The sequence below is a fragment of the Fringilla coelebs genome, assembly GCF_963513975.1.
Source record: "Fringilla coelebs genome assembly, chromosome: 16".
Taxonomy (NCBI): domain Eukaryota; kingdom Metazoa; phylum Chordata; class Aves; order Passeriformes; family Fringillidae; genus Fringilla; species Fringilla coelebs.
In genome coordinates, this window is record NC_140042.1 from 6,600,095 (window position 1) to 6,610,542 (window position 10,448).

Genomic DNA, 10,448 nt, shown 5'->3' on the forward strand with positions numbered 1-10,448 from the left:
CTGCATTTGCTATCTGCGAGCCACAAACCAAGAAGTCACATCAACGCCAAGGAAACAGCAACATTGTTTGCAAAATATTGAGAGAAAATGATAAAAAAATATAGTAGTCAGCCCAGTGCTTACAGAAGAGACAGTCAACAAGAATTGAAAAAGCAGCACATTTTCATATTACATAGGACCATCATAATAACATATAAACCGGTGCAGAAGACTTTTATGCTGGAAAAATATATACCAATTCTCAGCAAGCAGGAACTGAACTTTGGCACTTGCTCATAAAAAGGCCTTTCAAAGCAAAATAAAATGGAAATTCACTTAATCACAGCTTGTATATTAAAAAAAATAAAGACATTGAAGCAAGAGAAACAATAGAGAAAAGTGTACAAGCCAGGTCACTAGGAATTCAGTACATTCAGCCTACAGAAAATACAAGTACAATCTTTCATCCACCCACCTATGCTGGGATCCTGGCTAGCAAAGGACAGGCTTTGGGACAGAACCTCACCTGAAGCACCTCTGCTCCAATGGAGCTGTGCTGATTAAACAGCCCTTTCTCCAAATTAAACTGGTACAACGTGTCTCCAATACATCACCTCTTTATCATAAAATAAGGATTTCTAATCTGCAAATTAAGAAGCAAAAGCCTTGCACTCAGACAGTGGCTGTTCTGCTCTACCCATAGCTGCACCATAACCACTGCAGTGTAAGGATTAAGTGATTTTTTTTTTAAAAAAGGGCTAAAAAAAGAATGGCTTTATTTTGAAGGAGACAATAGACTGGAAGGAAGGGTTCACATTTAGTCTGTTATTCCTGGTGCTGTCAGCACTGCACATTCTCAGGAACATGAGAGTGAAGTGTGCACACTGTTCTCCCTCCCTGCAGAAGAGCTGATGGTCCAAGCTCAGGCCCAGCCAAAAGGGTTCTGCAGGCCAAAGCACATGTTTGGATCAGGCCATAAGAAAGCAAGGGCTGCTCTGGTCAGTAAGTGCTCCTTTCATAGCCAGGCTCAATGCCCCAAACTAGCAGCTATCTTTGCATTGAGGCAGTTTACTCTTTTTTTTTTTTAATTCTTTCAAGGAGTTAAGACAGGGGAAGGGCAAGGAGAAAAATAAGTGCTTTAGATTGCACAGAAGATTGTCCTACTAAAGGGGGCACTTGGATGGGAAGTGATCACAGCTACAAGTCAAGCAGACGCTCCTCACACGTCTCCACAGGCCATTTGGTAGCACCTCCAAACACATCCACGTTGTTGTCCACCCAGGGGATGATGTTGCCAGGCATGTTGATGGAGCAGTTGGCAATATTCATGATGTCTTCAGCTCTTAAGACCCTGTCCCATATATTGAACTGGCTCATCTCCCCAACAAAGGCTTGAGTTGCATCAAATCTTCCTCCTACTGTGTCCTTTTGGCACATGAGAGTTAGATGAGAAGGTTATTTTGGCATTTTCTCCTTCAAACGTGAAGTCCCTCCCCACCCAGCCCCACTGCTAGAGAGGGGTGCAGAGTTTGGTCACAGAGGTGAAGAAATTTGAGATTCTACAAGGGCTGCATTGAACAAGGCATTCAGTGACAAGCTCCAACCTGAACTGTGCCAAAGCACTGAGGGCAAACAGTGGTGACTGCAAAACACCACAAAAAGGCTGCACATAGCCAACCTTGCCCTCGAGCAGTAGAGCAGGAAGGCAGCTTTAAACTCTGAAGCTCATTTAAGAGCCACTGTGCAAGCTTAGCACAGGAAAACTCCAGCAAGAACTGCAGAGATGTGTAAGGTTACCCAGCAAGCTTTATGGCTATAGATTAAACCATAACTGCAGCCCTTGCCCAATTGTCTGCAGGGACTGGGAGATGTGATCTTTGGATCTAAATACCCAGGCTCTGGCTGGCTGTAAATGAGCTGTTCAAACTGCCACTGCATAAGCCTAGAAGTGTCTTCTTGCTCCACTCACTACCCAAGGACAGAAATCACTCATTTTTTAATTAATCCAGTAATTTCACTGACTTGGAACTGATAGCACAGGACAGAACCCAGCACAGTGCAGGCAGAGATAAAGGAAACCTGCCAGACACTCAGCAGTGAGCTGGAGCATCTGCTCTGCAGAGTGTATTAGGAGACTGAACTTGCCATTCTGTCATTTCTGTCATGGATAAGTATCTACCAAAATCAATATCAACACAAAACTAATCTTTCATTGCTCCAACGGTGAAGCTGGGAATCCTGAAGAAAGGCCACTTCCTGCTACTTCTTACAATATTTGCTTTTTTTAGTAAATGTATCATGTAAGTAGGGAAATAATGTGAAGCCTGGAGCCACACAATTCATGACTTATGAGATGTTAACTAGAAAGGCAAGCTTCAAAATCCTCAGGTTTTTTTTTCAATATTCTAAAAGGACTTATTCTTAACCCCAACATGAATATTCTGACTACTTAATAAGTGAAACAAATATACCAATGTGTGATTTTATAAAGTATTTGTTGCCTTGTTTCAGTCTTTCTGATACTGTGTATACAACAGGACCAAGTGTTTAACAGAGGAATTCTCACAGCTCTTGTTTGTTTGGATTTTTGATTTTATTTTTAAAAAATTGGAGTTTTGATTTTATTTAAACCCTGGAACACCCTGTCATTCACTCACCTGTTCCTGACCCAGGATCAAGACACCTCCAGGTTTAATTGGATGCCAAGGAGCAAGATTCTCCCCAGTGCCAAGTTTCTCTCCATCCTGAAAAGCTTCCCACATTCCATCTCTGGTTGTCCATGTTATGCAGATATGATGCCATTTTCCATCACTGATGAAGAGAGGGAGCTGAGCAACCTACAAAAACCAGAATAATGCATGTAGAAACCCCAATCTAGCAGTTCAAGCCCAACATGTAAAGAGGAACAGTATTTACTCCATCCTCAAAAGCAAAAGCTTTATAGAGGCAAGAGTTTAGTCTACATCCTGCTTTGTAGGATTCCACATAGTCATAAAATTATTTAGCTTGGAACATCCCTCCAAGATCACCAAGTGCAATCATTAAGCCAGCACTGCCAAGGCCACATCTACACCAGCAGGGATGGTGACTCCACCTCTGCCCTGTGCAGCCTGTTCCAGTGCTTTGCCACCCTCTCAGTGAAGAAATTTCTCCTCACCCAGTTAAAACTTCCCCTGGCACAACTTGTGGCCATTTCCTTTTCCTGTTGCCTGTTACTTGGGAGAAGAGACCAACTCCTATCCTGCACATTAATCTGTGGCATTTGCTGTTTAAATCTCAGTGCTTAGTGAGATTTAAGTGCTCACATTAAGTTCCTCTCAAAATCTGAGCTTTGCCAGCACCATTTGCAGTAACAACTTTAACAAGCTGATCTGTCTGCTACCAGGAGAACTTGTGGGAACTGTTCCCTAGACCTCACAATAAGGAGGAATGATGCTCCTTAAGGAGTTTGATCTGAAAACCTTCTCAGGCCAGTATCAAGACAAGTGCAGTGGGCTTTGGAGCTGTGATGTGGAAGAAATAAAAGCCTCACAGAATATTGATAATACAGACATGGTACTGAAGAGAAAAAAAGGTATTGCTAAAGATAAGGAGACTCAAGTTTGCTTCTCTTCCACAAACCATTAAAAATAATTGGTTATTGATCTGGGAGGATCATAGGACTGTTAAAAGTCCATAATCAGCCACAAGATGAACCACCTGAGTTGTGTAGCAAACACCTGATCTCTCAGAGAGCAGTGAGTTATCAGGATACCCAACTGAAGGTGGGGAGAAAGGATACTGGTTTAATGACAAGCTTCAGTGTTTTTTTCCAGCTTGTCAGAAACCATCAATGGTTTGAAGTAGCTGCATCTAAAGTCTGAAAAACTGTATTCAAACTGATGTTCAGTCACTAAGCATAACAAAACCAGACCATTATGTGGAAAGCCTTTTGCTCTCTGTCTTCTGCAAAATTCATTTGTAACTTCCACAATTAGAAAGACAGAAATACTGCAACTGGCTTAGAGCTCACAGGTCTTGCAATGTGTGGCTTCAAATTTTGCTTGTGTTTCATAAAATAAAAAAAACCAAACCAAGAAGCCAAGACCTGCTTGTAACTTCAGACAACATAAGTGTGTGCGCATCTAATGTCAAGCTGCTTGGTCTCAACACACAAATATCTGAACAATTTAATTTCTGTTTCAAGTGCTTTTATGGACTTGCTATCAGGAAGTGGACAACAGAGAAGCAGACAGCAGCACCTGAAAGGCTTCTTTCAGAGGGAAGGAAGGAGGCAGTGCAAAGGCACCAAGGGGTCAGGCCCTGTTCTGGTTATGCTGACAACAAAGAGCTCATCAAGTCTCACCTTATCATTAATTAACAGCTCAATTGGATTATTCCCCCACTCTATGAGGACAATTTCATTGGCTTGCCCAGGAACAGCATATGAGAACGGAGTGCCAATTCCAGGAGAAGCACTTGACCTCAGCCACAAGCACACAGTGAAAGCATAGAGCTCTGGCAGGGTCTTCTTGATCTTCCCATACAGGTAGTTGGTGCGAAGAGGAAGGGAGACCTTGAACTCATCAGGTGACTTAAATGCACTGTTACCTAGAATCACAAGGAGCAAAAAACCCTTAACAGTGAGCAAAACATGCATTGATAATTCAGACTAAGACACAGTTGATATTGATAATCTTTGGCTTTAATCACTTCACAGAGGTACAGAAAGACAAGTATATTGAGGTAGTATTTACTGAGTGTTGATTTTGCTGCTCACAAAAATGCAAATAGATTTTATCCACATTGTGATAATTATTTAGTTTATTTCTGGTCATTTAGAGTATAAGAATAGATGGTGGACAATCTCCTCATTGCCTAGTTCATGGCTGGAGGCCTCCCTATTTCAAACAATTCAAACTGGTTTAAGACATTTACTGTCAGTAAAATGGATTCTCTGCTGTGCTCATTATTAAAGCATCACAGTGCTTTACAACCAGGATTTCTTTCCTACTCCTGCTACACAAGCAGTATCTCTGTGTTAAGATCTCAGGCTAAGACACATTAACACATTTTGAGCAGCAAATCTGAAATAAGACTACACTGACATAGTCCAGAAAGCAGCTACAGTCAGCAGAACTGATTTCTGCCCCATCAACTGAACAGGACAAGATCTGAAAAAGTTCAAAGTGATCTGAATTAAAAATGCAATATCAAGCTATGAACTATGGAAAGATTAGGCACTTGATTTAATATAAAAGCATAAATGATTATTTAGCTTTTTCTAAAAAAGTGGTAAAAAACAGTGAGATATTCTAGACATGCTTACAAAATTGAGAATCCTAAAGACCACAACTTTCTGAAGTTGCAATACTCTGTATCATATAGTCAATTTAGATGCTCGTGAGTAATTTTCTAGAAGTATTAAGAAATAAATCCCCCATTGTACCACAAATTGAGCCCCCCAGTTCTGTAGTAATGTCACCCTTAACTTTTTAGCAGCCTGTTCTTCTGAGTCTCCCTCATTTCCTTTGCTCACATTCCTGAAACAAATTCAATCCACTTGCCAAACTTCACACTCCCATCCAAACGAAAAGCTGTTGTCACAAAAGGTTGTCACAATTCTCATATGTATTTTTTAAATCATTGGCGTTCTCTCATTTCCCCTTCTCAGAAGCAACTGAAGTGTTTTGGCTGCATTTTTCACAGAATGAGGGGGTGGGAGAAGAAAAAGCTTCTCTTTGGCTTGAATCTGTCTTGAGGAACCTTAGAGACCTGAAATGTTCTAAATGGTAAGCAAATAAACACCAGGGTCTTAGGGCTAATACTGAACAACCTCCATTAGGCTGCTACAACCAATCTCACATAGAAAAAACAGAAACATAGCTCTTTAAAAGAGCAATCATTTTTGGGCTAGATGGGCAAGAAATATTGTTAATCCTTTTCAGAGATAGGGAAAATAAGTTCAGATGTAGATGTTTGTTCCTCCAGAAAAGCTAGGAAACGCACTGAAGTCCAGGCACTACTATTTGCAGGATTATACCTCCTGCTTTTTCTACTGCATCCTCTTCTGCTGTCAGCAGAGACAACCACTGAGGAAATTAACAGAAAACTTTGGGAATCACAACAAGTGTACAAGTTTTAAACTCTTCTGCCCCACTGGTAACTAAAACAGCTGTCACAGCTACAGATAAAAGACAAGGCTTACAATGTCACCTCATAAAGTTGTTTTTTTTCCCTCTATTTAGTCTCAGGACAATGAGGAGCTTATGACACTCTAGTTAGTTGTAGGGAAGAAATGCTAAACAATACTGCATTTTTTAAAATAAAAGCACAACAAATACTATTTTCAAATGAGACCAGATCAACTATTGTGTGTATTTAAAATACCAAAAAATTAAGTTCTTTCATCATTATTACCCTCACTTTGATTTGGCAGAGGAACCAGAACAGCTAAGCTGTACAGTAATAGCAAATTACACAAGTAAAAGAAAGGCTGTGTCTTGGTCCCTGTCCCAAATTCTTCACTTCCCCGGAGACTAAAGACAGCCCTCACTCCCCACACAAAAAAATAAAGGTGGGAACAGGTTATTTTTAGCCTAGCTGAATTACACATTCTTGTTCTCCCACCACTCTCTCCTTCTGATATGAGTCACATCTTTCAGAGACAAGGACTATCTATACTTGACTCATAAGACATTAACAGGCCACTAATTCTCCATAACTTCAGTTGCAGGTTAGGCTTTATCTTGGCTCTCAGGAAATACTAAAAGACAAAGCCAGTAGAAAATCATCATCCTCCTTGTCTTCTCCAGTCCTTCACTCTTTTTAGAAGAAAGAGCAGATACAGTATTACACACAAGTCCATTAGGCTGCATTTCTAAATTCATGAGAGATGCATGTTTACACCATTTGGAAGGCTTGTCCATTAAGCTGCTTTTAAGCAGAGAGTTATTCAACTTGGAAAATCACTTAAGGATTGGGCAGTGATATTTACTGCAACCCCAGCCCTACACAGGCCACTCTGTACATGTATACAGTCAATACAGAAAGAGTTCTTTGCTCGCAGACATTTGTAATTCAAATGATCAGATTCTACTCAAGCAGAGAATTCTCAGTAATAATTAAGCCAAGAATCAGAATGAATGACTAGGATTATGAGAGTATCCCCCAGTGGGCCATGTGTAATCTACTGTAAACTCTGAAGGCTGAAAGTTTAGAATAGAGCATAATTCAAGTAGCTGCAGTTACCCAAAGTCATAACCAGTAACAAAAGGAAAGGCCACCATCAATACTTGCAAAGCAGCAGGAAACAAAGCTGGTATAAAACGCCATTCATTACATCAAAGGTAGTTGTGCTAATTAAATTTAGCCCATATGACTCTCAGTCCAAATAAAGGCAGCTCTACTCAGATGTATGCTTGACATTATGTAGCTATTTACAGCCATGCCATACTTATTCCTATCTCCACTTGCCTCCTTACAGATCTTTCCATCCCACAAACACTAAGAGTTTCATCCTAGCCACCCACACACGCCAAATTAAGAGACAGGAAGCCAAAGCCAGGCAACTGCCTGTCAAGCAAGAAGCCTGAGATAAAAGAAAAGGGGGAATCCAAGTATTTGCACTGTCACCTACTATTTAGTCCAGTACCTCAATGTCTTTCCCTCAAGGCCCACATTTACTCCTCTGGAAGGAAGGAGTAAACAAAATTAATCGGGATGGGGAAGCGTTTCGATTCCGAGCAATTACCTTTCTCTAACTCAGACACTCTTTCCAGCAATGCATTCAAGGCTGTCTCTGTCTTCTGCCGGTGGGCTGAGGTCTCGTTGTGAAGCAGAGACTTCTCATCCTCCAGCTCGGCCACCTTGCTGAGGAGCTGGCGCTCCAGGTCCCCGAGCCGGCGCTGCAGCATCTCCCGCAGGTCACTGGGCAGCGCCGCGTAGGACACGTTGGCTCGGAGCTGGTGCTTCAGGGCAAAACAAGGGGGGGAAAAAATTGTCATTCCTGAAACAGAAACTGGGAAATGCAGGTATGCCCCCGGCTCAAAGCAGGAGAGTAAAATCATGGAGCTCTGCAGCAAGTACAGAAGAGGTATTGCTTTTCAGCATTTGTCATGGTCAGAGCATTTCTCAGCACTGTAGCTAAACAGGTCCTGAAACTAAAGGGCACTTTCCAGTACTTAATATGAATGACTTTTCATACATTTAAGTTCAATAACATCAATGTAAGGAGCAGGTCTGATGCAATTCTATTAGTATACATACATTTGGCACATTGGTCAATTTTTGCTTTACTTACTGTTAGTGTCATGGCCAACGTAAGTAAACAGAAAAACTATCACTTCATTTTAGATTAAAAATTAAGCTACTTTGAAAGCAGATTTACCAAAGTAAGATGCTCCTTTAATCATTCTAAGTACTAAGCAGTGAAAGTATTCTTATTCAAACTGAAAAAAGAGGCACCTCACACTCTCAAATAACACTGGTATCTTTAAAGATACTACAGAAACAACATTTCCACCTACCGTGTTATTCTAGAGGAGTTTCTCTTCTACAACGCTAAAAAGAATGCCTGAGAAAGACAGCAGTAGTGGTAAAAGGAGGGAATGAATACTATCAGCTCATTCAAGACTGCACTTGCAAAGCAGCACTCACAGCACAGAACAGCTTTTCGGAAGTTACCCGCCATCCTCACATCAGCACTGACTGGAGGACAGCGGGAGCAGGCATGTGAGGCTTTCAGGGTGTGAAAAGCAAAAACAAAATCAGCACAAATCCTGAGAGAATCCTCCCTACGAAACATTTGCATGAGCAGCACTCGAACCATGGGCACTGTCCAAAGGCTCATGGAAAGCACTTATCGGTGGGCTTGGACCAAATCCCCTTTCTGTTCAGAGGCGCACAGAATCGGGTTCTTTTCATTCTGTGTCAGCCCTGAGTACATCATCTTATCTGCACCATCTGCCCAACACAATCTCCTCATTACCACTGCTCTGTTCAGCACCATATGCCGAGGTCTTACTGCCCAAGACGTCAGCTTTGTACCTCAAACCACATGAAGTCACATCCCCAGAAAGGGAGATTTACACATTATTAATACAGAAACTAAGCTGGTGACAAGCAGGGAAACCATAATCTCCCCCCACGCAGTGGGAGAACACATTCAAGAGCAGCCCCTTAGGCATTTACCATTAAAGAGAGGAGATAAACAACCAAGAGACCACGACAAGCCAAACCGAGCCGCTCGCCCGCGGGCTGGGCCAGTTTGGATCCATCTCCACCCGGATTTAGGGCACCACTCGTGCCCGAAGCGCCCGCTAGACGTGAAGCGGCCCCGGCCCTACCTCCAGGCTCTCCAGGCGGTCCTTCAGGGTCTGCATGGTGCGGCTCAGCTGGTCGATGACCTGCGCCGGGTCCCGCGGCAGGTCGCCCATCGTGTCCTTGCCCTTGCCCACCTCGTTCTTCCACGCCCCCGCGGCGGACTTGCCGTCGGCACCCTCGCAGCGGCTCAGCTTCCCGGTGAGCTCCCGGATGGCCTCCCGCTGGCTCCCGATGGTCTCCTTCTGCTGCAGGACGGTCTCCCGCAGCTGCAGCACCGTGGCTTTGAGCTCCTCCTCGGGGGGCAGCGCGCCGCCCTGCATGGGCACGGGGGGCAGCGGGCAGCCCGTGCCGGCGGCGTCCAGCGGCAGCGAGGTGCACACGAAGCGGCTGCCCGGCGGGCTCTCCTGCTCCGCGGCCGGCGACCCCCGCCCGCCGGCAGCTACGGCGAGCAGGAGCCCGGCGGCCACGAGCAGCATCCCGGCTGGCGAGCGGAGCGCCCGCGCCGCGGTGCCAGGAGCGGGTCCCGCCGCCCCGTCGCGTTCGTCCCGTCCCGTTCTCCTCACGCCGGTCCCGCGCTCACCGCCGGCCGCGTATTTTATGGACAGCGAGGGCGCGGAGGGCGGGGCCCGACTCGCGCCGCGCGCGCTGGTTGGCTGGGAGCTGTGTGACGTCAGCCGGGCCGGGGCCGGGCGGGCGCGGGGTCGGGAGCGCTCCCGGACCGGGACCCGGACCCGGACCCGGACCCGCGGCGGGGCTGCCCCTCCTGTCCGTGCCCAGCCTGACGCTCTCGCGTGTCTGCTGACACCCCTTGTCCCTTGTCCCTGCACCACGCTCCGCGGTGAAGTAGCCCGGCTCCGTCCAACTCGGTGGTCTGTGCCGAGCCCGCTCCGGCTTGTCAGTGTAGTCTGGCATTGAGCGGGTCAGAACCGGAGCCAGCCCCTGGAGCAGTGCGGAGCAAAGGGACTGTCCCTTCCCTCGACACTGCTGCTACCGCAGCCTGGGGTACGGCGGGCCCGGACCGGCTCTTTGAGCTACAGGACAATGCCGTCAGAAAAACGGGAACGGTTCAAGCTCTGCACGAGTATTCACATTGATTATGGAGGGGAAAGAGACACGGACATCTTACTCACTAGAGTACCATAATTCTGTTGCTGGACCATAAGGCC

The 10,448-nt window shown here is 45.0% G+C and overlaps 1 protein-coding gene across 1 annotated transcript; it reads right to left on the bottom strand.

Moving 5' to 3' along the window:
• Positions 1 to 1,176: 1,176 nt before the first annotated feature.
• On the bottom strand, positions 1,177 to 9,829 carry NPTX2 (neuronal pentraxin 2; the record flags this gene model as incomplete). Its single annotated transcript, XM_084216577.1, has 5 exons — positions 9,306 to 9,829; positions 7,712 to 7,928; positions 4,325 to 4,569; positions 2,637 to 2,816; positions 1,177 to 1,404 (listed from the first exon to the last, which is right to left on the bottom strand). Exons 1-5 carry the CDS (start codon positions 9,756 to 9,758, stop codon positions 1,177 to 1,179), a joined length of 1,323 nt encoding a protein of 440 aa, XP_084072703.1. The 5' UTR covers positions 9,759 to 9,829.
• Positions 9,830 to 10,448: the final 619 nt, after the last annotated feature.